This window comes from Neopsephotus bourkii, unplaced genomic scaffold, assembly GCF_033783945.1.
Source record: "Neopsephotus bourkii isolate Nb327-2 ecotype Australia unplaced genomic scaffold, CSIRO-AGI_Nbou_v1 NB_668, whole genome shotgun sequence".
In the NCBI taxonomy this organism is placed as follows: domain Eukaryota; kingdom Metazoa; phylum Chordata; class Aves; order Psittaciformes; family Psittacidae; genus Neopsephotus; species Neopsephotus bourkii.
Window position 1 is genome coordinate 2,570,982 of NW_026901167.1, and position 27,204 is coordinate 2,598,185.

General features: G+C 61.7%; 1 protein-coding gene across 7 annotated transcripts in view; it reads left to right on the forward strand.

The window, feature by feature from the left end:
- DLG3 (discs large MAGUK scaffold protein 3) overlaps positions 1–26,513 on the forward strand; it is a 67,818-nt gene extending 41,305 nt beyond the window's left edge. For 3 of the 7 annotated variants that reach the window (XM_061353253.1, XM_061353247.1, XM_061353249.1), the window contains 19 exons: positions 2,836–2,886; positions 5,647–5,771; positions 6,178–6,347; positions 6,675–6,811; positions 7,033–7,177; positions 7,321–7,480; positions 9,653–9,809; positions 10,060–10,162; positions 14,754–14,868; positions 18,249–18,425; positions 19,067–19,142; positions 19,711–19,810; positions 22,194–22,235; positions 22,743–22,793; positions 23,385–23,486; positions 23,611–23,783; positions 23,984–24,093; positions 24,735–24,826; positions 26,122–26,513. In XM_061353253.1, coding sequence (XP_061209237.1) covers positions 2,836–2,886; positions 5,647–5,771; positions 6,178–6,347; positions 6,675–6,811; positions 7,033–7,177; positions 7,321–7,480; positions 9,653–9,809; positions 10,060–10,162; positions 14,754–14,868; positions 18,249–18,425; positions 19,067–19,142; positions 19,711–19,810; positions 22,194–22,235; positions 22,743–22,793; positions 23,385–23,486; positions 23,611–23,783; positions 23,984–24,093; positions 24,735–24,826; positions 26,122–26,228 — 2,193 coding nt within the window. In that variant the 3' untranslated portion in view covers positions 26,229–26,513. Of the gene's footprint in view, positions 1–2,835; positions 2,887–5,646; positions 5,772–6,177; positions 6,348–6,674; positions 6,812–7,032; positions 7,178–7,320; positions 7,481–9,652; positions 9,810–10,059; positions 10,163–10,326; positions 10,419–14,186; positions 14,309–14,753; positions 14,869–18,248; positions 18,426–19,066; positions 19,143–19,710; positions 19,811–21,269; positions 21,316–22,193; positions 22,236–22,742; positions 22,794–23,384; positions 23,487–23,610; positions 23,784–23,983; positions 24,094–24,734; positions 24,827–26,121 lie in introns of those variants that run through there. The other 4 variants (XM_061353248.1, XM_061353250.1, XM_061353251.1 and 1 more) reach the window with 3 other exon arrangements.
- Positions 26,514–27,204: the final 691 nt, after the last annotated feature.

Below are 27,204 nucleotides of genomic sequence, written 5' to 3' on the forward strand. Positions count from 1 at the left end.
CATGGGAGGCTTTGCCGTCAGTGAGTGACTGGTATTCAATTTTCCAACGCTGGAACGTTTGCTTTGTTGGCTCGTTCCCTTGGTTACATGGTATATATTAAGTTCTCCATTTGGCTTCCTTATGCAATTAGCCAGCGTTCTTGTTGCATGGATTTTGGAAGTGCAATCAGAGCTAAGGCTCCGTGGTCAGGCCTGGCTGCCCCCAGCACGCCCGCCCGGAGCAGGCTGCCCTCAGCACGTGCCCCACTGGGCAAGCGCCAGCATCGCTTGTGTTGGGGAGTGATGCAAAGCGGGGCCCAGCCCCGGGATGCAGGGCGCAGGGGTGCCCCGGGCTGCCCTGCCTGGCAGCGGGTGCCCTGCCAGGGTGTCCCTGTCCTCGCTCGCTCGGCGGGGCTGGCGCTGCTGGCACGCTCCGCGGCTCACAGATTGTCAGCGTTTCTGCACATCCCCATCCTGTAGGTATGTATGTGCTGTTCCTCTGCGGCCGTGGGTGTGCATATGGCTGGCTGTGTGGCAACTGTGCTCAATGCCAAAGCAGAGAGGACAATGTGTGTAGTAGTGAAGGGTGCCAGGAATCCGCGTTGCTGGAAAGCCGGGGAGAGGCGACGCCGAGCCCCACGCTCCCAACTGTGGAGATGGGATGAGCCTGGGGGCTGTGAGGAGGGAGGCTGTGAGGGCAGCGCCAGCCGCGGCCCCCAGCATTAGTCAGGACAGCGGGATGCAAGGAGGGAAAGGCAACCCTCGGCAGAGAGGGAGCCTGCAGCAAGGGAAGCGATGGCCCCTGCCCACAGGAACACGGGCCAGGGCAGCGGTGTGGCAGGAGGTGGCACCAAGCACACGTCCTCATCCCTCTGATGCTGTTGGGGATCCTGCTTTGGGTTCATCCCACTGCCTCCAGTGCTTTTCCCTAGTGGGGTCCTGTTCGAGAGCTGACCAAAGCTTTTTGCTGTCTGCTGGGAGGATCAGAGCATCCTCATTTTGGAGCATCTGGATGTGCTGACCCTGAACCGTGCCCTGAAATTTTCTCATGGCTGAGAGGCACCAGGCATGGAGCATATCCACAGGACAGCCCTCTCAGCCCGTGTTCCCTAGAGCCCCCATCCCATCTGTCCAGTCTGGACTCTTCCCAACCTCGTCCTTCTTGAAGCTCAGTATCTGCAACAGGGTGTGGGATTGCTTTGGCCTCACCAGGGCTGAACTAGGCAGGGAATGAGGGCGCACGGCCCCATCCCTGATCCTGGCATGCAGAACCGCTCTTCCGCCTGGGCACCCAATTATTCCCATGTAGAAAAGCTCCTGTTTCCTCTCCCTACCTGTACATAGGGCCTCAAAGCCACCTGGCTGAGTTTCCTGCCACGGTGTCAGATTTAGCATAAATGATGTTTGCTGTCCCTTCCATCTAAGGGCACAGGGGTTTGCAGGGTAGCCGGGCTGTGCCTCCACAGGGCTGGAGAGGAGGGAGCTGGGCCAGCAGGACAGAACTCGTGCTGCTGCTGGATAAAGGGACTTGTATCCAAAGCAAGCCACCACAGCTCTGGATTTTGACTCGGAGCATGTCAGAAGGTGGCTGCATATGTCCTACAAGCTATCGGTTAATGGTGGGTGTAAAATCCACATGAGAACGCTGCACATCACCCGGGCACCTCAGGCAGAGGCAGGGCTGCATGAGGGGAGAGCTGTTTGTCTGCTGTGCCACAGGCCCCTCTGTCTCTGAGTCTCAGCCCTTTTTTCCCAGAGTGAGATGTGGAGGTTGAGCCCGGTCCCCTCCCATACACTTGTAGAATCATGGAATGGTTTGTGTTGAAGGGACCTTAAAGCTCCTCCAGCTCCGACCCCTTCCACTGGAGCAGCTTGCTCCAAGCCCCTGTGTCCAACCTGGCCTTGAGCACTGCCAGGGATGGGGCACCCACAGCTTCTCTGGGCACCCTGTGCCAGCGCCTCAGCACCCGCACAGGGAAGAAATTTCCCTTTACCCCCACTGTAGGCATTGGGAGAGTGTTGTAGCAGCCAATTGCTTTGCAAATCTTGCCAAATTTTAGACCTCGGCAGCTGTTTATGACCCGATCGTGATGACCTGGCGTAAAACTGCTGCCTTCTTTTCCTGTGCTCTGTTGCGTATGGGGAAAATGGAAGGGTTTGAACTGTACATTCACCGTTTCTTATTTTAGAGCCCACAGTTGCATCCCTTTTGTTTCAAGCCATTCTGTTTCCCCGAGCCCTGCTTTGCATGCTGGGTAGGGGAGATGCTGAAGCCTGGGTGTCGGCGCTCTACAGCACGGAGAAGGCTACACCATGTTTTAATCTGAAGGCATCACAGTGTTTTCCCCTCTCGCTGTGCCCCACACTTGCACCTCGTTTCCTTTGCACCCAGCTCATTCGGTCGAATAAATCATTCTGTGCTGCCTGTTCAGAGTCATGCTCCCGAAGCATTTCAAAGATACAGGCTGCTAAGGGTGTTGATTATTTTTTTCACTGTACATGGACCGACCCCTTTCTTTCCTTCCTGCAGCGCTGAATTCCCGAGGTTAATTACACACTGCGTAACAAAGGCGTTATTTCTTCTTGTGCCTCCGGTTGCGTTCCTTTTCATGGCTGGAGAAATGAGCCAGGAGAATAAAGGCTTTGCACTGAAGTGCATTAAAGTCAGTGGGCTTTGGCTCATGCCCAGAAAGGAAAGCAGCGCACGGTTTCATTCCAGGGCAGGCTCAAGCGGTTGCGTTTAAGCTTGAAGGCACAGCTTTTAGGTTGGATTCTTGATATTCAGCTGCCAGAGGGGAAAAGCAATTCCGGGCCGGAGCAGCACAGAGCCGTAATGCACTGTTCCCCTCTCCCCAGGTGAACGGCAGCGATGGGATGTTCAAGTACGAGGAGATCGTCCTGGAGAGGGTAAGTGCTCTTTACTCACTCACACGCAGCTTCTGCTGCCTCTTCCCACTGCACCCCCCGGCATCCCCATCTCCGCACCCTGACAGGGGGGGCCTGGTCCCGGGTCCCTCTGGGGGTGTCGGGCTCTGCCTGCCCCTGGCACGGGGAGAGGGGGCTGGATGCTGTGCACCCACAGCCCCTCCAGGAGGGAGGGGGGGGGCACAGGCGTCTCCCTTGCCCCCCTCGCTCGCACCCTTCACCCACACAAAGGGGGGGGCTCGTGGCTCATTGCCAGCGGCGGTGCTGGGAGCTCTGCTCGTTCCCAGGCACCGCTGCCTCCCCGCTGCCAGCGTGCCCAGCACCGGGGCACACAGCCTCTGATGCCCAGCACCAAGGAGGGGTTTCCTGATGAACCGGGGGCAGTTTCTGCTCGAGCCTCATCTCGTCTGTTGGTGCCACAGAGCTGATGGCGCACATCACATCAGCCACGCCTAAAATCACCTCTCCCCGTGGATGGGCCTTACCCAGGGCTGAGCCAGCACCACGCAGAGTAAAGAGGCTTTCCCCTGGTGCCCAGGGAGCAGCAGAGATGGAGAGGGAGCAGGAAGAGCTGGCTCAAGGGGGAGTGGCAGGGGGCTGCCCATGGCACCCCTCATTCTCCTCGCTGCCTCAGCGGTGGCTCGGCGGGGCAGTGTCGCAGGGGAAGACACATCACTCATTCTGTTCCTCTCTGTCTTTAGTCATCCCCCTCCTCCCCTTGCTCTGCATCACGGCGGTGGGTGGACGGAAGGTTATCTGGGGCTGCCGCCTCACCCACCCCTTCCCCGCGCGCCTGACGGAGCCAGCCCAGGGGATCCTGCCGCTCGGGCCCAGCGCTGCTCGCTCCAGGCCCTATTCAGAGGCAAAAGCCTTGTTTTCAGGGATCCTCCAGAGCATCCTTTATCCACAGCAGGCGCAAGGCAGGAGCCAGCAGGGCTGCGCAGGGAGGCAGCACTCATTGCTGCCCCCATTTCAGAGCCTCAGGCGGCGAATCCCTTTCCAGCAGTTAGAAACCATGAGGGAATTTCAGTGCTTAACAGCCGGGCCAGCATGGAACATACCCAGGTCCTTCACCTGGTCCCCAGTGGGATCCAACAGCTCTATCTCATTGCAGAAGCATCTGGTGCCTGCAGATGAAGCTGTCCCCTCACTGGGGTGTTTGGCTCCCAGAGATGACCTCAGTGTACACCAGAATTGCTGGTCCAACACTGTTATTAATCCTTGCCATTGCTGTAAATCTCCTCCAGCTCCAACCCCTGCCACGGGCAGGGACCCCTTCCACTGGAGCAGCTTGCTCCAAGCCCCTGTGTCCAACCTGGCCTTGAGCACTGCCAGGGATGGGGCAGCCACAGCTTCTCTGGGCACCCTGTGCCAGTGCCTCAGCACCCTTACAGGGGAGAGCTTCTGCCTCATACCCAACCTAAATCTCCCCTGTTTCAGTTTGAACCCTTCACCCCTTGTCCTATCACTGCAGTCCCTGATGAAAAGCCCCTCTCCAGCATCGTTGTAGCCCCCTTCAGACACTGGAGCTGCTCTCAGGTCTCCCCTTCAGGAGCCTTCTCTTCTCCAGGCTGCCCAACCCAGCTCTCTCAGCCTGGCTCCAGAGCAGAGCTGCTCCAGCCCTCGCAGCATCTCCATGGCCTCCTCTGCACTCGCTCCAACAGCTCCAGGTCCCTCTTGAGCTGGATCAGGGCTGCAGGGGGGGCTCCCCAGAGTGCAGCAGAGGGGCAGGATCCCCTCCCTGAGCTGCTGCTCACGCTCTGGGGGTGCACCCAGCACACGAGGGGGTTCTGGGCTCAAACGCACAAGGCAGTGGAAGTCAAAGCCAGTCTGAAGAGCCCTGAATCACCAGGGGGAGAAGCACAAACCCCAGCACACTGCTGGTGCTCAATGATCCTGGGAAGCTCCGTGTGTCCCTCCTGGTCACAGGTCCCCAGGAGGAGCAGTTGCCCAACACCTAATGCTGCGCTGGGGCTGTGGGCAGCCAGAAGGGTGCTTGGCTCAAGCCTGCCTGTGTATGAGAGGCAGGCACAATAGGATGTGACTAAGTGTCAGCTCTTCCGCATGAGCAAACAAGGCGAGGAGCCATCTGATTTTCAAGGCAGAGCAAAAAAAGCAGGAATTGTCCACTTGCATCAAGCACAGAGCTGGAAGCAGCAGTTGTGAGCGTGTCACTGATGGGAGCTCTACAAGCAGGAGAGGCGGCACAGGGTCAGGCTGCTCATCCCAGGATGAGCACCTCATTGCATCTGGAATGGAGCTGGAGATGCAGTGATCCTCCAGGCATGGCCAGGAGGAAGAGGAGGCAGAACTGGAGACCCTGCCCCATCCCGCAGCCCCCTCCACCCAACCCTTCACAGTCTGGCTCCGTGCCGGGGCTGCATCCCAGGGGCAGGGGTGGGCTGCTGGGAGCTGGAACCAGCCCCGCTGCTCCGCGCTGCAGCGCTGTGGCTCTGCTGGGAGGTTCTCCCTTGCCAAGGACCACCCCCTCCCAGCTCCCCGCCTGCCTCAGCCTCTCTCGGCAGATGTGGTGGCGAGGGAGGTCCTGGCGGCTCCCACTCTCCGGCTCCATCTGCTCCGCGCTGCCGCACCAAGCGCCTCGGCCGCCGCTCCGTGTGCCCCGGGCGCGCCGGGTGCTGCAGGGGCTCCACGGCCTGGGCTGCCGCTGCCGGTGGGAGCTGCGGCGGGAGGACCGGAGCAGGGGGTGCCCACGGGGAACGACGGGTGTGTGACTGCCCACAGGGGAACTCCGGCCTCGGCTTCAGCATAGCGGGAGGCATCGACAACCCCCACATTCCAGATGACCCCGGCATCTTCATCACCAAAATCATCCCTGGGGGAGCCGCAGCCATGGACGGCCGTCTGGGGTAAGTACCAGGCCAGGGGAGCAGCCCCAGCTGGGCATCACCCCGGATCTCCCTAGGGACCCTCTAGGCAGCTCCTGCCCCACTCCCCTCCCATGGTTCATTCCCCACAGGGAATGGTCCACTGTCACCTGCCTCCTGTCTGCAGTCATCCCTCCTCCTCTTCCTGCGCCAGGCTCCTGCTCCCATCCTTTTCTCTGTAGCCTCAGCCCCAGCCTTTGCCTTCACCTTTCATCGCCATCAGGGTGGACCAGCCCCACTTTCCCCGTTCCACCCTGGGAGTCGGGATCTGGCCAGCTGGAGCGTCTCAGGGGTGTGCGTGGATGGAGGAGGGTGGCAGAGGTGTCAGGAGGAGGGGGCTCGGGCTGGTGGCTCCCCAGGGAAGCCAAGGGCCACCCTGTGCCCACAGGGTGAACGACTGCGTGCTGCGGGTGAACGACGTGGACGTGTCCGAGGTGGTGCACAGCAAAGCAGTGGAGGCCCTGAAGGAAGCGGGCCCTGTGGTGCGGCTCGTGGTGCGCCGCCGGCAGCCCCCACCAGAGACCATCATGGAGGTCAACCTGATGAAGGGCCCCAAAGGTGAACCCCTCACTTCGCTCTCAGGACCAGGGTCCCCCACGGGACGGTGTGGGGTGACCCCTTGGTGTGGGATGCCGTGGGGTGCGAAGAGGCATCACAGGGAATATGGGATGCAGGGTGGCACTGCCATGGTGCAGGGTGCCGTAGGGTGGATGCTGTGGGGCACAGGGTATGGGGCAGCCCCACAGTGCAGTGCATGATGGCTGGGCTGGCCCATTGCTGGGTTAGGGGCAGGGTGGGAAGCGCAGTGAGGAAGAGGGGCTGCGGTGCCAGCCCAGAGCTCTGTCGATCTCCCTGTCTCTCACCTGCCCGCTCACTTCCCTCAAGGCCTGGGTTTCAGCATTGCCGGGGGCATCGGGAACCAGCACATCCCCGGGGACAACAGCATCTACATCACCAAGATCATCGAGGGAGGTGCTGCCCAGAAGGACGGGCGCCTGCAGATCGGGGACCGGCTGCTAGCGGTAAGCCCTGTGCCGCAGCCTGCGCCATGCCGCGGTGCAGGTCCTGACCTGGCGTTCCTTGTGCCGGCAGCCTCATGCCCCTGCCCGGGGTCCAGGGAACGTGTGAGCTGGGGACAAACCATGGAGATGGGACCGTGCCTCCAGAGCTACTGCAGAAAATTGCTTCTACCCCCTGCTGCCTGCCCCCTGCCTGCAACTCATGCAGCCCCTTCCCTCTGCAGGTGAACAACACGAACCTGCAGGACGTGCGGCACGAGGAGGCAGTGGCTGCCCTGAAGAACACCTCTGACATGGTGTACCTGAAGGTGGCCAAGCCCGGCAACATCCACCTCAACGACATGTACGCGCCCCCCGACTACGCCAGCAGTACGTACGGCACCGGCCACTGCTGCGGCACCGGGCACCGCGGGGCCGGGGGGATGGAGCGTGCTGGGGTGATGCTGGGCTGGTCTCCGCTTCCATGTTTGCAGATGGATTTCTGCTCTTGATGCCCTTCTCCTCTCCCGCAGCCTTCTCAGCACTGGCTGACAACCACATAAGCCATAACTCCAGTATGGGCTACCTGGGAAGCATGGAGAGCAAGCCTGCCTACCCTGTCCCCCAGCAGGTGACTCCATCTCGGTACTCGCCTATCCCTCGGCACATGATGGGGGATGATGACTTCACCAGGTAAATACCAGGCATGAGCATCCCTAATCTCTGCTCCTTCTCCTTCCCTCTCTTTCCCTCTCTGGCTGCTTGACCTCATCCCCGCTGCTGGTACAGCCGCAGCTGAAAGCCTGTCTGTGGCTGCGCAGAGCAGAGCTTGGAGCCCCGCAGTGAGCTCCAGCCCTGTGTCCCTCAGCCATTCCTCCTGCTCCCCCCTGAGCCCTGTGCAAGGCATTTCAGCTCCCTTCTCTTGTTTTACAATAGCTGGACCCGTGTCCCAGCTGAGCTGTGTGGGGACAAAGGGCTCCGGGGAGCACAGCTCCAGATATGAGCCCTCACTGAGGGCATCCCAAACCTCCTTGCACTGACTGCCAGAAGCATGGCCCTCTTTTCCTTACTGGCACCATTTACGCTGCATGAGCAGGTTTGTTTCCTGAACCCAGGGAATCGAGAGGAGCACATTGTTCTGAGCCTGAATGCAGAGTAAAACTTCTCCAAAGCTTCGTGCTGAGGACAGGAAAGCGAGACCTCTGGTGCTGTGCTTGCCTGACCCACAGCTTTCCCTCTCTACAAAAGGAGGTTGTAGTGAGGTGGGGTTGGTCTCTGCTCCCAAGGAACAAGGGATGGGACAAGAGGAACCGGCCTCAAGCTGCACCAGGGCAGGTTTAGATGGAGCTGAGGAACAATTCCTGCCCCAGAGGGTGCTCAGGCATTGGAACAGGCTGCCCAGGGCAGGGCTGCAGGCACCGGCCCTGCAAGGGTTCACACAGTGTGGAGAGGAGGCCTCAGTGCCATGGGTTAGGGGTGGCCTTGGCAGGGCTGGAGTGAGGGTTGGACCGGATTAGTTTAAAGGTCTTTTCCATCCCGGTTGGTTCTATGACTGTGGATCTACGGCAATGGCGCTGTGGTGGCCCCGGTGCAGGACGTGCTGGCAGCCACTAGAGGATGGTGCTGCCGTGCCGAGGCCCCTTTAGTCACTGCTTGGCCACTGCCCCCACCACAGCCCCCTGCCATCGGAGAGGGGCAGGTTCACAGCCTGCGGTAGGCACAGCACTTCCCTCACCCATCCCATCCCAGCACTGAACACCTTCTGTGCCCCACCGAGCCCCGCAGGACAGCTTCATCACAGCGGCTTTGTTTAGTAATGCATCACCAAGACTGTGCAATGAGACCAGTGAGGTCCAAATGCATTGTACTGGTGTGGGGAAGACCAGTGACACCCCTGGGAAAGGAGCTGTCTCCCAGGAGGCTCCTGACAGCCATTCCTGAAGGAGAAGCAGACTTCCAGGCCTGGATCCAGTTTCCTGCAGTAAATGCATCCATGAAAGCATCAAAGCCTTCTTCCATCTGTGCAGGTGACAGCAGTGACACCCAGCCTGGCCTGGTGTGTTGCAAGGGATGTTCTCTTGCTCCAGTGACCGGGGAGCACGCTGCCAAGCTTCAGGACTTTGTGCTGCCTGCTCGGCCAAATCTTATTCCCCAAGATTCCTGATCTGCTTGTGTGCCTGAGCCCCATTCCTTCTCTGTGTGTCGCCAGTCCACCACAGTGGGTGTGCTGATGGTCCCCAGTGTCATGTTGGCTGCAGTCATCACCAGCCTGCACTGGCATCATTGAGTCTTTCTTATTTTAATGCCATGCTTGAGCTGGGAGCTTCCATTGTTCCCATCAGAGTTGCTTTCTTTTTTTCCCAGGATTTTTGTGATTCCAGGCAGCCTTCCTGCCTTCGCCTGCCTGTTGTTTGAGCTGTGAGAGGATTAAGGCATCGTCGAAAAATGCAGGACTTGTGTTGAGCCGCACAGGGCCTGTGGTGGGGGGAGTGTGGGGTGCAGGCACACTCGCTGTGCTGCAGGGGTGCAGAGGGGCTCGATCCCCCTGTCCTGGCACAGCCACGCCACTCCCAGTGCCCAGGCTTGCAGCATCTGGTGCCACCTCTCAACCCCATGGTCCTGTACATGATTGAACATGGATGCTCTGTCTCCACCCATGCTCAGCCTCCTGTCACTCGTGCCGTTGCCCACACCTCTCCTGGTTTATCATCACCTCCTCAGTGCCAAGGGCTGCATCACGCCGGGTTGCACTTGGGATGACTCCATCCCTGCTGGTGTGCCGGAAAGCCTGGGCACAGCTGACCCTGTCACCAGCTTCAGTGCTCCTTGCCCTGATGTCTCCCTGTCCCACATCTGTCCTTCCAGGGAGCCCCGGAAAATCATCCTGCATAAAGGCTCCACCGGCCTGGGCTTCAACATCGTCGGAGGGGAGGATGGCGAGGGCATCTTCGTGTCCTTCATCCTGGCCGGAGGCCCGGCCGACCTCAGTGGGGAGCTGCGGAGGGGAGACCGCATCCTCTCGGTGAGTGCCTCCGGCCTGCCCCAGCCCCGGGGACACCGGGACACGGCGCGGCAGGGCCAGGGTGGGTTTGACCCCTGAGAGCCACGGCTGGAACGGGCCGGCTCGGGAGCTGTCCCTCGGCGCAGCGGGCACTGCCCGGCCGGGCTGGTCCCGGGGCTCAGCCGGGTGATGAGGAACCGCGGTGCGGGTGCAGGGGGCGGTGCGGGCCGTGCGAGCCCTGCGGTGCAGCGGAGCCGCTTTGTCCCGGCAGGTGAACGGCGTCAACCTCCGCAACGCGACCCACGAGCAGGCGGCGGCGGCGCTGAAGCGCGCGGGGCAAACGGTGACGATCGTGGCTCAGTACCGGCCCGAGGGTACGGACCGCGGCAGGGGGCGGGGCTTGAGGCGGGGGCGGGCTCGAGGCGGGGGCGGGGCATGCAGACAAGGGGGCGTGGAGCCCGCTGGCGCGCGGGCCGGGAGGCTGGAGAGAGACGCAAATTGACGAGGGGCGGTGCCTGGGGGGCGTGGCTGTCGCTGATTGGCCGGCGCGGCGGGGCGGGGCGGGGCGGTGGCGTCCCGCCGGCGGTGCGTGCGCGGCTTTGTGCGCGGCCGGGCGGCTCCGGGGCTCAGGTGAGCGTGGTCCCGGCGGCTCCGGGCTCGGTCCCTCCCGTCCCGGGGCTGCGGCGGCGGGAGGGACTCCGGGGGGGTCTGGCGGGCCCGGGGCACCGCGAGGCTCCGCTCCGTGGGGTCTCGGGGGCCTCCCTGGGGGCCCGGGGCGAGGGCTCCCGAGGGTTCCGTGGGTGCGGCGGCCGTCCCTCGTCCTGGGAGCGCGGTGGGCTCTGGGGACTCCCCGCTGTGACCGCGGGGTCGGCGGCGCTGCGACCGGTGCCTCGGTGCTGGGAGCGGGCTCGTGCCCTGCTCCGAGCATCCCTCCTGCTGTGCGGCCCCGGAGCTACCGGTCACCACCTCCGGCCTGCAGCTCCCTCCGCAAAGATGCCGGGGGCCGGTGGTGCCCCTAGGGGCAGCCCGTGGCCGCGCGAGCGAGCTGGCAGCTGCCTGCGGACCCCCCGAGCCGGCGGGGCTGAGGGGTCACGGGGCACGGCCCCTACAGGCGATGGGCCCGGAGCTGCGGCCGCGCCGCTGCCGTGTCCGAGCGGCGCCGTGCTGGGTGCAGCAACCCGAGTCGCTCCCGGGCCGCACTGGTTTGCTCCCCGGCAGCTCTTGCCCTCTCCTGCCAGGCCATTCTGCTGCCCCTCCTGTGCCCAGGCAGTGGCCGGTGTGTGCCTGTCTCTGCTGGTCCTTCTCCATCCCATGGCAGAGGCCACTGGGGCACGGAGCCCGTGGTGCTGCTTGGGGTGTGCTGAGGGTGTGGGGTTTGTTTGGTTTGGCGTGGGTTTTTTTCTCTTTCTTTTTTTCCAGGAAGCACTTCTTGCTTATGTGTCTCTGGCTCCTTTTGCCACTCGAGCCTTGGCAAAGACGCCAACCAAGAGTGCTTCCTAAATGTCAAACAGGACAAAGTGGTTTGAAACCCCTGTAGACCAGGGCTGAAATGTCAGTGCTTTGTAGTCGGTGGCTTTCCAGGTCCGCGATGGTTCCTGGTACCTGTGGGCAGCAGCACCCTGGGGGCAGCCCTCCCGGGAGGCAGTGGTGCTGCTGTGACACTTAGAATGTTGTGTCTTGGGAATTGACCTCAGCACTCCGGAGGCTTAGAGGCCTGGGAGCCAAGGGAAGGGTTTCCCTGGTGTGAGCCCCCTGAGCAGGTGAGGCTGGGTCCCCTTGAGGGGATGTGAGCTCCCAAGTGTTTGCCTTTCTATGTGCATCATGTCTGTGGAAAAGAGCAGGAGAGCTGGATCATAGAGTGCTCAGAAGGAGGAGATGCTGGTGGAAAGGGGCTTTGCCTTTGCTAGCAGGGAAGAACTTCTCAGAGGATGGCACCTTGTCTCTTTACACATGAGCACAGACAGGGCTTGTGTGTGGGGTGGTGGTTGGGCATTGGAACAGGCTGTCTAGGGCAGGGCTGCATTCACCGTCCCTGCAAGTGTTCACACACCGTGGAGACAGGGGCTCGGTGCCATGGGTAAGGGGTGGCCTTGACAGTGCTGGGAACGGTTGGACTGGATGAGCTTAAAGGGCTTTTCCAACCTGGTTGACTGTGAGTGCACAAGTGCTCTGCATCTACCTGTCAGGTGCTGAGGGAGCAGAGAGGTTGCTTGCACAGCTTTTGGGGAATGAGACCTCCCTGTGGCAGGCACTAGGAGGGGAAACAAGCAAAGACAAAGCCAGGGAAGGACAGAAAGAGGAGCTGCATCCTGCCTGTTGCAGAGCTGCAGCTGCAGGCCATCAAGGAGGAGCAGGCTGCTCCCTGTGATAGCGTCTCTGAGCAGTTGTGAGCACTCCTCTCGCTGAGCACTTCTCTCTCTGACCTTTGTCTGCCACTATCACAAGTCCTTGCGTTTGGCAATCCCCTCTCCTCGTGCCCCACAGAGCCTTGGTATTCCTCACCTGAGAAGAGAAAAACTTGCAGGACAGCATTTCTCTGAGCAGCCTCTCAAAGGGAAGTGCCAGGACCATGCAGTGACTTCTGAGAGCCTCCAAGCTTTCCCCATGGCCATGCTGCACTCTCAGACCCTACCTATCCATGAGCCTGTGCCTGCACACGCGTGCCATGTCTGTACTTTAACCCCACAGCAGGAAGGTGTGTGGGTTCGGGGGGGGGACATGCTTTGCTGGGGGGAAAGATGGAGCTGGGGTAGTGTATGCAGGTGGAGCCTGTGGCCAGGCATCCCTGGGCAATGCTGATGGCCTGGCTGTGGGCAGGGTGTTGCACACCTGAGAGAGCTGGGCATGGGAATGAGGCTTCATCGCAGAATGGGTTGGGTTGGAAGGGACCTTAAATCCCCTCCAGCTCCAACCCCTGCCACGGGCAGGGACCCCTTCCACTGGAGCAGCTTGCTCCAAGCCCTGTGCTGCATCAGTCCATCTGCAACCTGGGCAGTGCAGAGTGGCTGAGGGCGGAGCAGGGTTCCTATGGAGCTGCCCATGGGCGCAGCACGAGTCCCATCCCTCCTGGCACGTGGCACGGAGCCGCCGTGGCACCGCTGCAGGAGGTGCCCGGTCACCTGCTGCGTATTTGTCAGTCTTGGTAAGTGTGTCCTGAGCACATCCGGCTCCTGGGTCCCGTGGGAATGCCGAGGAGGTGGGGATCAGCCCTGCGTCACCTCTGCAGGACGTCTCCTTCCAGGCCGTGGAGGCAAAGAGCCTGTGAGCCAGGGAGCAGAGGCAGGAGCACTGCTTGCTGGGGTTTATCTGCTGGTGACTGCTTGGAGGCTGCTCCAGTGTGCGAATGAGGGGTGGTGGCAACAGGGAGCATCCTGCGCTTGCTGCTGGGGTAGCTTTGCCTTCCCCATGCTGGGGCTTGCTTTCAGGGCTGGCTGCTCTGTCCTGTGCCCTCTGCAGTCAGAGCAAGCAGAGGTTGGGAGCTCCTCAGAGACCCTTTGTTCTCTGGAGGATAAAGCCAGAGCAGCCCCTGTGTCCAGCTGTACCTGCTTCTGGAGCATGCTCCTCTGGGATGTGGGACATCCTGGGACAGGATGAGCTCTGCTGCAGATGCTCTGGTCAGCCCTGTGTGAGGTGAGGGGTGTGAAGTGAATCTCGCCTCCCCTGTCAGGAGCTCCATCAAACCCTGCTGCTGCTTTGGTGTCGCACTTCCCTTTGTCTGTAGAAGAAGCCTTGCCCGTGCCTGGCCTCTGCATGCAGGGAGGCCAGCCGGGCAGTGGGTGCCCATGGGGTGGCTGGGGTCTGGTGACCGTGCTCAGTGGACCCCTGACGTCCCATGGCAGGGAATGGGCTTCCCACGGAGCCTGTCTGCGCTCGGCGGGTCCTGTGCCTGTCACCCAGCTCGGGTTTTCCAGTCCTGAAGCAGAAACGGGTCTCGGGGGTTGGGTGCAGGAGGCGGGCGCTCAGGCAGGTCTGGCTGCAGGGGTAAGGGCTGGAGAGGCCGGAAGCAGGGGCTGGCTCTCAAGCACAGCCCCCAGCGCATTCCTGAGCAGCGCTGTTCCCTGCGTGCTGCAGCTTCTGCAGGCCGGGCAGCAGCGAGCCCAGCCCCTCTGCTGGGGCTCCGCGCACTTGCCTCTGCTCCTGAGCCGCTGGGCTGCTGCCTGCCAGACCGCAGCTGAGCCCTTGGGCTGTGGACACGTCTCACAGCAGGGATGAGGCCGGTCCCAGCGCTGGAGCCATGGGATGCTCAGGCAGCATCCTCAAGGGTCGCGGCGCCGGGTGAGCTGTGCCGATGCCGGCAGCGTCCCTGAGCTGCTCCATGCTCAGCAAACGTTCCCTGGCCGGCCCTGGGTAAGCAGAGCTGGTGCCTCCACCCTCGGCCCGACCTTTACACAGGCTGAAGGTCGGGCTGGCGCGGCGGCAGGCGCCGGCGTGGAGGCTGCTCCCATCCAGGCTCCCAGCAACAGCTTCCGGAGGGTCCTGGCTCCGTCTGGGTCTCTGCCACGGGGATGTAGGAGGAAGAGGTGAATTCCTTCTCCCTGCTCCCCTCCCATGGGCTCTGCGTCCCCCCTGCCCGTGGCTGCTGGGCAGAGGTGGTTCTGAGTGCTGCGGTTGTGCTGTGCTGCTGCAGGCAGAGGGTGACTGGGTCCTGGGGCAGGGGGGAAGCGTCTCCTTTGTCTGCAGGTTTTGAACTGCTCTGTGGGTCAGTGGCTTGCGGAGCCCTGCCCTGTGCTCCCTTGCTGCGGTGGTGGAGGGCTCAGCACCCCTGGCCTGAGCTGCCCCTCCCAGGGTTTGGGGCCTGATGCAGTGCCTGGACTCTCCTGGGGTGCTGCGGCCTCTTTGGCATCGTGCAGGGGCGGGCACAAGCTCATGGCGAGATGCCCATGACCAGGCTCAAATGGCCTCTGTCAGCACTCACTGATACGGGGGCAGCTCCTGCCTGCCCTGACCCCTCCTCTCTCCCTGCAGAGTACAGCCGCTTCGAGTCGAAGATCCACGACCTGAGGGAGCAGATGATGAACAGCAGCATGAGCTCCGGCTCCGGCTCGCTCCGCACCAGCGAGAAGAGATCTCTCTATGTCCGGTAAGGCTCAGCCGCTCCTGCCTCCCCCCTTGCTCCAGACAGGCAAAGGCAGGTGAGATGGTGCATCCATCCCCAGCATGCAGGATGCAGGGTGGGATGGTTCAGCCTCTGGGCAAGTGTCTCAGAGGCCAAGGAAGCAAGTGTGATAGAGGCATCGGGGGGCCCAGAGGGTGAAGCAGGGAGAGCAGTGCTTCTGCACTGGTTTGCTGGGACTGGGTACTCTGCACTGGAGAGCCTCTTCTGGGGGCTGCTCTACTTTGGGAAGCGCTGGTGTTTCTACAGAGCCCTGGGCAGCTGCTGGCCAGGCTGACCGACTGGGGACCACTGGGAAATGGGAAAACTCTGGGCATCCAATGCTGCTTCTGCCCCATGCAGCTTGGGGCAGCATCTGGGGCGCTCTCCTCGAATCAGTCCCTGTGACAGGCTTCTCCCCATCTCCCATCGTTCCTGCAGCAGGATCTGGCAGGAGGGGAGATGAGCTCTTAGGAGGATTGTTGCTCTGAGCCCTCAATGCGCGCTTGGTGCAGAGCCAGACGCAGGGCAGGCAGCGGTCGAGCAGCTCTGACTGCTGCATCCTGCACCCTGCTCGCTGCCTGCCTCCTGCCACCAGCACAAGTGGGGTGGCAGCTAATGAGTAATTCTAACTGGGTAATTAAAGTAATCCTGTAAATCCTCCTCTGCCCAGCCTGTTGTGGGTGGGGGCTGGCAGACACAGGGGATGCCTCTTCTTCCCTGTGAGAAGGGTGACAAGGGGTGGGGCAGCATCAGCCTCAGCCTGCATCTCCCACTGCATGGCTGGATGCTCCATGCAGAGGGGCTTCAGGCTGTTGCTGGACCTAGTGCAAGCCTGTTCTGGCAGGAGGGGAGAGCTGCAGCTCTGGATTGCAGCAATTCACCACTTCCTATGGGGCTTTGCAGGCGTTTTGCTTCATTTAGCATCTGAGGGCTCTGTGCTTGGGGTGCGCAATGAGCCGGGTACCATGCTGAATAAACATCATCTCGCTAGTCCTGCCCTTGCTCCCCTGCTGTCTCATGAGCAGCTGTGTGGGTGGAGCAGGGTTTAGGCTGGGTCCAGCTTGAGTGGATCCTGTGAGGCTTCTGTTCCCTGCCTGCGTGTGTGCTGCGTGGATCGGGGCATGCCTGCGAGCCAGAGAGCTCCCGCTGCCTCCGGGCTGCTCCTAGCACCTTGCGTCTCTTGGTGCGTCCCTCCACGTGGGTTTGGTGGCCTCCCCAGCAGTGCGTCCCCTCATGCACGGCTTCAGACAGAGGCTGGGCAGTGCCTTGCTGAGGGGGTGAGCCCAGGGCAGAGCTGTACCCCAGCATGGCTCTGGTCTCTGTGGCTGCGCACCCTGCAGGGTGCTGGTGCTCCCCGTAGTGCCTGGGCTGGGCGGGGTGGTTTCGAGCAGAGTTTACCCGAAACCAGCTCTGCTGCTGCGCTGTGGCCAGGACACCAATTACAGGACAGAACTGCTTGAGTCAGCCCCACGCCGCTCTGTGGCACCCTGCATGCCGGAGCTGGGCGCCCCGGTGCTGCCGGAGCCGGCTGCAGGTGCCGGTGCTAGCGGTGTGCTCTGCAGCTGCAGCAGTGCAGCACGGGCAGGGATGAGGCAGGTTCAGTGCTGCCTGCCTGTGCCGCAGCAGGGCAGAGGCTGCTGGCACCGGGGCCGTGCTGCGTGGGGATGGGGTGAGGTGGGCACTGTGCCTGGGCACCAGGAGGGTGCTGTGGGAGTCCCTGGCGCTGCTCCGCTGCCCTCCAGCCAAAGCGTCTGCTCTCCTGGCTGCTTGTGTGTGCTGCGAGCCGAGCAGAGCAACCGTGCTGCTGCCTTGCACCCTGTGTGCCGCAAGGAGCATCCAGCCACAGCGCATCCTCCTGCTGACACGGTCTGGGGCTCGTCTCCAGGAGCACCGTGCCTTGGGGAAGTGAATGCTTTGTGCATCAGCCTTGCAGGGCATGACCCCTGCGCAGGCCTTGCTGTGCTGCCCTGGGATGCCGGTGGCTGCTGGAGCTGTGGGGCCAGCGCTGCTCTGCAGGCCAGGGTGTGGGCAGGCGCCCTGCAGCCAGCGGGCTCAGAACCGGCCTGACCAGTTCCCGGGGCCTTGGCTCCTGCTTTGCTTCCTGGCTCTGGCCTCGCAGGGGCCTCCCGGCCATGCACAGCCTTATCTTTCGGGCAGGAGCTGCCTGTGAGGGTTGCTTACCTGCAGGCGCTTGGGTACCCAGGGTCTGAGGGCGAGAGCTGCGCCAGCCCTGAGCGAGCTGGGAGAGAGGGAGTGAGCTGGTGGCTGCATGTGTGCGGACATGGGGCTGCATCAGGTCTTGTCCAAAGAACCTTCCTCAAGCCAAGGAGCAGCCCCTCTTCTCCTCCCCATTTAAGGCTGGCTGCACTGAACATTGAGCAGTCCCTAGAGGCCTAAAAGGTTCCATTGCCCAGCGGTGGAACAGGGCTTGGGCCTGAAGAAGGGCCCTCCACAGCACAGCATATGACGCATGGTCCCTCGTCCTCCCCTTCGCACCGTGCGCTTTCAGGCCCCGTCAGGATCCAGTGAGCACAGCAGTGAGCATCCCTCTGGCTGAGCAAGGCTCCTTAGTGCCAGCCTTCAGCCAGCAGCCAGTGCCTGTGGAGCCGGGGCTCCTGCTGGGCTGGAGGCAAGCGGGGCCGGTGTCCCCGAAGGAAGCAGAGGGGTTGCGCTGCCCACAGTGGTGCTTGGAGTGATGGTTCCCTTGGGTTGCCTGGCTGCAAAGCTGCTATCGCAAGGCAGACACTGAGATCTGGCATTAGTGGAATGAGCTGCATGTGAAACCCCTGGGTTGTGCTGGTGCATGTGAGCTGCCGTGGGGCGTGCGATGGAGCCTGTGCAGGGAGGCTGTTGGTGCTCCTGGAGTGAAAAACCAGAAATGAACCTTTTCTGGGGCTGGTTGGGGTAATATGGAAGATAATGTTAAACTAAATAAACCGTTCTTGGGGGAAGTACTTGGGAGTCTGAAAAGGATCAATTGCGGAAGCAGGTATGTATGTACCCTCAGCTGTGCTCCTGGGCTCTGCACTAAGGTATCTCTGGACATATCCCTGGAGAGGGGCTTGGGACAAGGGATGTAGGGACAGGGCAAGGGGAATGGCTTGAACCTGCCCGAGGGGAGACTGAGCTGAGCTCTTAGGCAGAAGCTCTTCCCTGTGAGGGTGCTGAGGCGCTGGCACAGGGTGCCCAGAGAAGCTGTGGCTGCCCCATCCCTGGCAGTGCTCAAGGCCAGGTTGGACACAGGGGCTTGGAGCAAGCTGCTCCAGTGGAAGGGGTCCCTGCCCGTGGCAGGGTTGGAGCTGGAGGAGCTTTGAGGTCCCTTCAACACAAACCTTCCCCTGATTCTGTGATGTGCTCCTCTGCAGAGCCCTGTTTGACTATGACCGGACCCGGGACAGTTGCTTGCCCAGCCAGGGGCTCAGCTTCTCCTATGGGGACATCCTGCACGTCATCAACGCCTCCGACGACGAGTGGTGGCAGGCCAGGCTGGTGACTCCGCACGGCGAGAGCGAGCAGATCGGGGTCATCCCCAGCAAGAAGAGGTGAGTTCTGTCAGCAGGAGCGGCCGCACCGGTGCCTCCCAGCCCTGCAGCCCTCGGGGCTCTGCTCAGGGTGGGCTCTTGCTGTGCTCCCAGCCCTCTGTGGCTGTGCAGCCTGAGGGCACCCTGGCTGCGGGCTGGGATGTGCAGGGGTCCTCTAAAGCTGGGGGAGATGCCAGGGGAGGAGAGGAGTGCTCAGCCCCCACTGTGGTCCCTGTGGGGATGGAGAGCCGGTGTTGGCCAGGCTGGGGCTCCAAGTGAGGGCAAAGTCACAGACTCAGGCTGCTCCTTGCGACCTCTGACAACCTGCCTGGCTCTGCAAGCCAGGTCCCATGGGATGGGAAGTCACAGGGAGCAGAGGAGCTGGCTGCCATTGCCTTCGGGTCTGCAGTGCCAGACCCACCTCTGGCCTCCCTCCAGTCCCTCATAGGAAGCCTGGCTTGTCCTCATTTCTGCTCCCACAGGCACTGGTCTTGGCCAGACTCCAGGGAGCAGCTCCACATCCATCCCCCTCGGGGTAGGAGCTGCCCTTTGCCAATAGGGCCACCACCCAAGGGTGCACAGAGCCCCCTGGGGAGCCAAGTGGGCAACAGAGGGTGCCCACATGGGACTAGCAGCTCTTTTTGCCCTTTAACTTTGATCAGGGTGGAAAAGAAAGAGAGAGCGCGGTTGAAAACGGTGAAGTTCCACGCCAGGACTGGCATGATTGAGTCTAACAGGGTAAGTGCCAAGCGGGGGCTCAGTGGGGCACCCAGAGCTGGGGGGTAGCGGGGGCAGCCGGAGCTCCCAGTGGGGCAGCTGGAGCAATCCCAAAGGACAGCACTGAGCCTGCCCCAGAGCTGCGTGTGCTTGTCATGAACCCTCTGGCTGCAGGGGGCGAGCAGAGGAGCCCAGGACGTGTGTGAGCGCTGCGGAAGGAGCCCTTGTTGGAGTGGTGCTGGAGCAGAGCCCGTCCCCCTGTGGCCCATGGCTAGGGGCTGGCTGCAGGCAGCTCATGCAGGTGAAGGCAGCTGCCCTCACCCTCACACAGAGCGCTTCCCGAGTGGACAAGGAAGGGAGAACGGCCTGGCTACCCCTGCAGCGCTGCTCATTGCCTCTCGGCTTCCCACCATCCCTACCACATGTTGTCTCCATGCTTAATTATTTTCCTGCATTACAGTTTTCATGTAATCTCCATTATTCCATTGGGGGTGCCCGCCCTGACCCAGCTCCTCATCGTCTCCTCATTTTAATTTCCCCCATGTTAAACACCGCTGTTTTCTCTGTCCTCCATCTCCATGTTCTTCAGTCGATCAAAACGAAACGTAAAAAGAGTTTCCGCCTCTCTCGAAAGTTTCCATTTTACAAGAGCAAAGAGAACCTGGCCCAGGAGAGCAGCAGACAGGAACGTAAGTAGCAGCTGGCCAGAGAGGGCACCGCAGCCTCAGGTCCCCTGCCTGGGGGAGAGGTGTCCTTAGCCAGGGGTCCTGGCCGCCCGCAGCAGGGACGGAGCGGAGCTGGAACGGACGCTGCAGCTGCAGGCTGGCGCTCGCTCTCTCTCTCTCTCTCTCTCTCTCTCTCATGTTCAGTGTCTTCATCCTTCCATCCAGCTTCACCCCCGCCTGACCCCGCTGCGCCTCCCCTCCGCTGCGGGCTCTGCTCCCCCCCTCTGCCCGCCAGGGGCTCTCCTCTCCTCTCCTGTCCTCAGCCGCCGCCTCCTGCAGAGCTGCTCCTGCCCCTGCCAGGCCCCAGGAGCCGCAGGGGTCCCGGCTGCCCCCGCACCGCTTCCCAGAGCCCTTCCCTCCGGATGAACCCCGCAGGCACGGGGGAGCGGAGCCCCCCCGCAGCTGGGGCACATCTCCGGTGGCTGCAGCCCCTGGCAGCACCCCAGGGCTCACAGTGAGGGCAGGTTCCCCCCAGCCTGAAGGCACTGGGGCTGCTCACCCAACCCAGCGCCTGCTCCTTCCTGGTGCTAAACTGCATCCGCTCCCTGTGCACGCACCCGGAGAGCTGTGCCCCTCGCTCCTCAGGGCAGAGGAGCCGGGCTCTGCCCCGTGCCGGGCACTGAGCACATCCCCTGCACACCAGTGCCTCTCTGGGTGTGATGCAGAAGCAGGAAGTTGATGCTGTGCTGCTCCAGGGGCTGCCCAATCCTCTCTGCTGCCTGTGCCAGGCTGGCGCTGGCTTGCAGTGAGCGTAGGAGCCAGCAAGAGCTCCTGGCCTGTGGTAGAGGTTAAGTCTCTGTGTCTGGGTATCTTGTAGTGCCTGGGCTCCAGCCAGCTCCGTGCTGGAGCTGGGGGCCGCTGGGGCCCTGCTTTCAGCCAGTGCAGGACAGTGACTTACGGCACAGGGATGGGGCAGGCATCACTTTGCCAGCCCATGTCACAGTGAGCTCCCCCCTTGTGTTGTGCCGCTGCCCACCCCAGCTTGCAGCAGGGGCTCCTTGTCCCATGGTCCCACAGCCCGTGGAGCACCGGCTCACACCGATCCCCGCCATGCACTGCAGGGCAGGCTGTGCCAGGGGGCACAGAGCCACTGCGCCCGCTGCTGGTCCTGCTCCCCAGTGCCAGCAGTGCCGCCGTGGCCTCTGCCCACCCCAGACCCAGGGTGGCCTCTGGGGGTCGTTGGCAGAGGGGTAGGCTCAGTGGGGAGGGGGGTCCGGCTGTGCGAGGCGAGACGTTGGCAGCAGGCTGATGGTGTCAGCTCTGACTACACTTAACCTCACTTGCAGTTGCAGCTCTGGGCCGTTCTGCACTCCTGTCACTAATGCTGGTCTGGCTCTGTCTCCCCTGTCCCTCTGACTCCCCTCTCCTGCACTCTCTTCTCTTCTCTTCCCCCTCTCCCCTTTCTCGCTGTCTGTGAAATCAGGACTTCCCTGGGTTAAGTGACGATTATTATGGAGCAAAGAACCTGAGTAAGTGGAATTTGGATGCGCATCGCTCTCCGTCGCTGGCATGCCTGGTGGTGCCTGGGCACTGCGCTGCCCCGGGATGCTGCGGGGCTGGAGGAGCCGCTGCTGCACGGGGGAAGGGACGGGGCCATTTGCTTGGGATGCTGCTGTGCCCTGAGTGTGCCCAGCGAGGGCTGCGCTGCTCCTCATCCTCCTCTGCTCCTGGCTGGGCTGGCTGCTGGTTGTAGCGCTCGGAGCCGGGGAGCCGCTGCCAGTGTGGGTGGGAGGTGGCTGTGACCACGACAGGCGCGCTCCGAGCAGGGGGGTGATGGTGTTTGGAAGTGCTGCTGCCATCCCCTGGGGCACCTCGTACCCAGGGCTGCAGAACGGTGTTGGCAGGAGCCCCTTGGCCCTCCTGGCTGGCTGCGGGTCCAGGGCAGGCAGTGGCCAGCAGGCCTGTGGGGCAGTTGCAGCACTGGATCAGCCTGAGCAAGCAAAGCCCCAGGCTGTCCCCTCTTGTCACTGTCCTGTCTTTGTGAGTCCCAGCCCCAGGGACAGGCTCCCTCTTCCCCACCTCTGTGCTGGCATGGAGCTGTGCCTTCCCTCTTCCCGTGTGCATGCTGCAACCGCTCCCCCTGCAGCACCTCCCTGCGCCTTCCCCTCCCTCGGCCTGGGAAGCCCAGCACCAGGATGTGCTGCCCACATGTGCCAGGTTGCCCTCTCCCGGCACCCTGGAGCAGCCGACTGTCCCCTGGCACATCCCTGGTTTCCTAGCACAGGGTGGGAGATGCTGCCCATGCCCATGCGGGTGCTGGGGTGGGTGTTTGGGGTCAGTGTGCTGGGTGACAGCCGGGTCCTGCTGCCTGGGCCCCTCCTGAAGGGGTGTCTCTGGTTCTTTGCAGAGGGTGTGACGTCCAACACCAGTGACAGCGAGAGCAGCTCCAGTAAGTGCATCCCACTGCTCTCCTGGCCCCGTGCATGTGTGTGTGTGTGTGTGTGTGGTGTGTCGGCACTTCCATCATGTCCTGTCCTGGTGGTGGTTCTGCCCAGAGCTGGTCCTTCCTGCTGGTGACACCCAGATGCTGCAGCCAGGAGGAGCAGGGGCTTGGGGCAGGAGGGATCTTGCCCGTTGCTCTCCTGGCTTCAGGTCTCTGCTCCAAGACTCAGGGGTAGGTTCCCATCCATGGTGGTCCCCATGGTGCCTGCTGGGGGAAGCAATGGCCAGAGGTCGGGTCTGGAGCACAGGTCATGTAGCATCTAAGCCTGCACAAGAGCATGGGGGTCCAGCTGCAGGGAATGCTCGCCCTGTCCCTGGCAGCTCCTCTGCGTACCCTCAGCTCATCCACCAGGGCAGATGGAGCATCCCAATGGGCCCTGAGCCTGCAGCAGCGGTGGGGTGGGGGCAGTGGGGCTGGGCAGTGCTCACCTGCCTGTCCCCGGCTCTCTTGCAGAAGGACAAGAGGACACCATCCTGTCGTACGAGCCGGTGACGCGGCAAGAAAGTGAGTCCCAGCGCTGAGCTGCGTGTGCCTGCTCCAGCACAGGCCTCCAGTGCCACCTCCTCCGGCCCCGCCACAGCAGCCCCACGCCGGGGAGGTTCTGTTGTGGTGGTGCAGCAGGGGCCGGGCACGGCACCGCCCCATGGGGCTTTCACTTTGTCAGCAGCAGGCAGTGCTTGTGAGCTGCCCCCGGCACCAAGGGAGGGATCCAGAGCTGGACCTGAGCCGGGCTTTAGTCCCCAGCTGAGGACAGGGTTATCCTGTCCTGCCTCGGGCCAGGTCCCTGCTGCAGAGCAGCTCCCCCACCCAGAGCTCCCAGCAATTGTCACTGCTCCATTCCCCATCCCTGCAGGCTCAATGGTCCCAGCCTCAGTGGCCTCTCCTTGCCAGAAGCTGAACCAGAGCCTTGGGCTCCCGTTGCTCCCCAGCTCCATGGCACCCTCACCCAGTTGTGTGGCTCCTGCCCGGAGCAGCTTTGCTGGTCCATGTCCTGGGGACCCCGCGCCTTCCCCAGGGCCCCACGGGTGGCTGGGGTTGGAGGGGCGGGGGGTGCTGGTGGTGACGGCGCGGCTCAGGCTGTGGCTCTGTTGGCAGTTCACTACGCGAGGCCGGTGATCATCCTGGGTCCCACCAAGGACCGGGTCAACGACGACCTCATCTCTGAATTCCCACACAAGTTTGGCTCCTGCGTGCCCCGTAAGTCCCTGCCCGTGCCCGTGCCTGTGCCCGTGCCCGCGCCGCAGGAGGGGAGCCGGGGTGGGGGGGGGCCGGGAGCACGGGGCACGCATCGCTCAGGCTCACCCCTGGTGCCCTCCTGCAGACACCACCAGGCCCCGGCGTGACAACGAGGTGGACGGGCAGGATTACCACTTCGTCGTGTCCCGGGAGCAGATGGAGAAGGACATCCAGGACAACAAGTTCATAGAGGCTGGGCAGTTCAACGACAACCTCTACGGGACCAGCATCCAGTCAGTGCGGGCAGTGGCGGAGCGGGTGAGTGTCCGGTCCAAACCCAGATGTGCCTGGCAGTTCTCTCCCCTAAGTGAGCAGAACCTAAGGCCGCCGGGAGCTGGCTCGTGTCTCAGGGCTGGTGTTTCCTCTCTGGTCCTCTCTTCTGTAAGCACATCGGAGCAAGGTGCTCTGTGCACTGAGTCGACTGTGTGAGAAACTGATCCCGACTGTCTCCTTTCCAGGGGAAGCACTGCATCCTGGATGTGTCTGGCAATGCTATCAAGAGGTTGCAACAAGCACAACTTTATCCCATTGCCATTTTCATCAAACCAAAATCCATCGAAGCTCTCATGTAAGTAGTGCCATGTTCTCTGCTTCTGTTCTGTGCTTCTCCAGGGTGAGCAGCTCTGGAGCATCAGGGCTTGGCATTGCTGCTGCCTCTGCTCTTGAGAAAGCAGCAGAAGTTGCTGCTGGTGCTGAACTCGTCCCTTGCTAAGGGGAGCTGGGCCACTGCTGTCTCTGTGCTGTCCCTCCCCATCTAATGCCACGGTGCACCCAGGCTCCAGGAATTGCTCTGGCTTAAAGCGCTTCATTTGTCCCAGAGAGTACTACCCATGGGAAATCTAAAGATGTTCCCAAATGTGCCCGGTGTCACCTGCGTGCAGCCGGGAGAGGAGTGTTCTCTGGGGGCAGGCTCAGTAGCTAGAGATGTGCTGTGGGATCAGAGGAGACTGGGTTTGAGTCCACTCCTGTGCTGTGCTGGAAGGGAGGGTGGTGATGAGCAGGGCAGGTGGGAGCCAGGGCAGCAACGGGCGTGCGGGGAAGGGTCCTGCCCGGGGGCGCCGGGTCCTGCCCGGGGGCACCGGGTCCTGCCTGGGGCACTGGGTCCTGCGCAGCTCCTGGTGTCCGGGCCTCCCCAGGCGCCCAGCTCGGGGGTGGGTTTGTGGCTGTTCCCCGCTGGGGAGAGCTGAGCTGGTGTCTCGCATGCGGCAGGGAGATGAACCGGAGGCAGACGTATGAACAGGCCAACAAGGTCTTCGACAAAGCCATGAAGCTGGAGCAGGAGTTCGGCGAGTACTTCACAGGTGAGTGCTGAGCCGGCTCCTGCCGATCGACCTCGTGGTCCAGCTGCTGTGGCCTCCCTCCCGCACTGTCCCAGCCACAGGGTCAGCGAAGCAGCACAGAAAGGGCGCTTTGCCAGGAGGGCTGTGCCGAGGGCAGTGCCAGGGGCAGGGACAGGGGTTGAACCAGCTCTGGAGGAGGGGACAGGGCAGGCAGAGCTGGTGAGCGCTTAGTGCCAGCTCTAACAGCATCCCCAAGCCCCCTCCCCAGGCAGGGGAGCGCAGCACAGGCCGAGGGCTGCAGGAAACAGCTCCCTGCAAGGGGAAAGGTGTTTTCAGAAGAGAAAAGTGTCCGTGGTGGAGACTGCCCCGAGTGACTGCAGAGCCTCTCCCAGGAGCAGAGCCCGTTCAGCTGGCTGCTGAAGCAGAGGGGCTGCCTGGCACTTTGTGCCTGCAGAGGCGAGTGGCTCATGGCACAGACATCCCTGGGCATTAAGAAACTAACGTCTGCAGCATGATTAGATGTGAACAGGGCAGGGAGAGAGGCAGACACTGCTCTGTCACCTTTCCCCCAGCGCAGGAACTGTTCCATAGGATCTCAGCTGGTTTGGTTTGGAAAGGACAGGACAAGCGGTGATGGGTTCAAACTGAAACGGGAGATTTAAGTTAGATGAAAGGCAGAAGTTCTTCCCTGTGAGGGTGGTGAGGCTCTGGCACAGGGTGCCCAGGGGAGCTCTGGTCCCCTCCTACCCAAACCATTCTCTGATTCTATGTGCATCCTCCTCCCTTGTAGGCAGCACAGTGCAGTGCTCTGTACTGAGCCCGTACTAAGCAGCAGGGCTGCTGCTGGTCTTTGTGCAGTTCCCAGCCGCACACTGCCCTTTCCAGCCAGAGAGCACTGCAATTCCTACCTGGCTGCAGAAGCAGCAGCAAACAGGAGGAGCCCTCAGCAGGGGCTGCAGGGGATGAACAGCCCCGTTTGGGGCTAATCCAAGCGAGGGCTCTGGTCCCTGCAGCGGCGCAGCCGCGGCCTGGGGTGCCCGGGCACCCTTTGCCAAGCTGATTAAGTGCCCGCTGTGGAGAGCCCGTCCCGGGAGCGCTCTGCAGCGGGATCAGCTCTCGCTAATCCCCTTGGACATGCTGGGTTAACCCCGGCAGCGGCTCCTCTGGGGCAGGCTCTTCATTCACTCGCTGGCCACGCCAGCACCGGCCCCTTCAGTGCGGGGCTCACCGGGTACCCCCTGCAGGAGCCCTTCCTTTGGCTGGTGGTGGGGAAGGCGCTGCCAGATGCTCAAGATCTTGCTTGTTCTCCTCTCCAGCCATTGTACAAGGAGACTCTCTGGAAGAGATCTACAGCAAAATCAAACAGATCATTGAGGACCAATCCGGGCACTACATCTGGGTCCCGTCCCCAGAGAAACTCTGAAGATGTTCCCCTCCTGCTTCCCTGCGAGCAGAAGATCTCTTCAGTCCCACCTCACCCGAGCCCTCTGCCCCGAGGGGGGGATATGAAAACTATTCCTGCCCCTTTTTTAGATCGTCGCAAAATTGAGTTTTCTAGTCCTGTTTCTTTTGTTGGGATGAACTCATCTCATTCCTCACGTGACTGTTCCCGCTGTTCCTGCATGGACCTTCCCACTGCTCCATTAGAGACAGATGAGAACCCATTCAAGGTCGTTTTTTATTACTATTATTATTATTATTATTATTATTATTATTAATTCAAGAATCGACATGGGAGGAGGTGGCTGAGGACTAACGTAAGGAACGTAAGGAACAAGTGAAGCGATGGACTCTGAGCACATGAGCTAGTATCAGAGCCCCAGGGGCATTTTCCCAAGCGTGACTGTCGGGCAGCTCTGAACAGTGCGACAGAAAGGCAGCAGAAGGCATTTTATTTATCTGTATATGTAATTTATATATAATATAGAGAGAGATATTATATATATATTATATATATATATGGACGTGGACTGGGAAACCGGAGGGACCTCTCGTGAAAGGCACCGCGTTGTCGCAAGGAGCTCTTGGCTCCTGTGCCCCAGCCCTGGGCAAGGGGAGTCCCCGTGGGCAGGAGGAGCTCAGCCAGTCCCGGGCGCCTCGGGGGCGGCTCCGGGCCCAGGGCTGAGTCTGGGTCCGGGTCCAGGTCCAGGTCCGGGTCCGGGTCCATCCCTCGCCCTCATCTCACGGGGCCGGGGATGCAGAGCAGCAGCACGAGGAGCAGCTGCTCTGGAGCCGGCCCCAGCAAGGGAATGGATGATGCTACATATTAAATTGCACATTGTTTTCCACACCACGTACGTGTTTGCATGAGAGGTTTCCTTTTGGTTCTATTTTTTTAAGCTGATTTTAAACCAAAACCATGTTGTGTTGCTGTGTTGGCTGCTTTTTGGTTTTTTTTG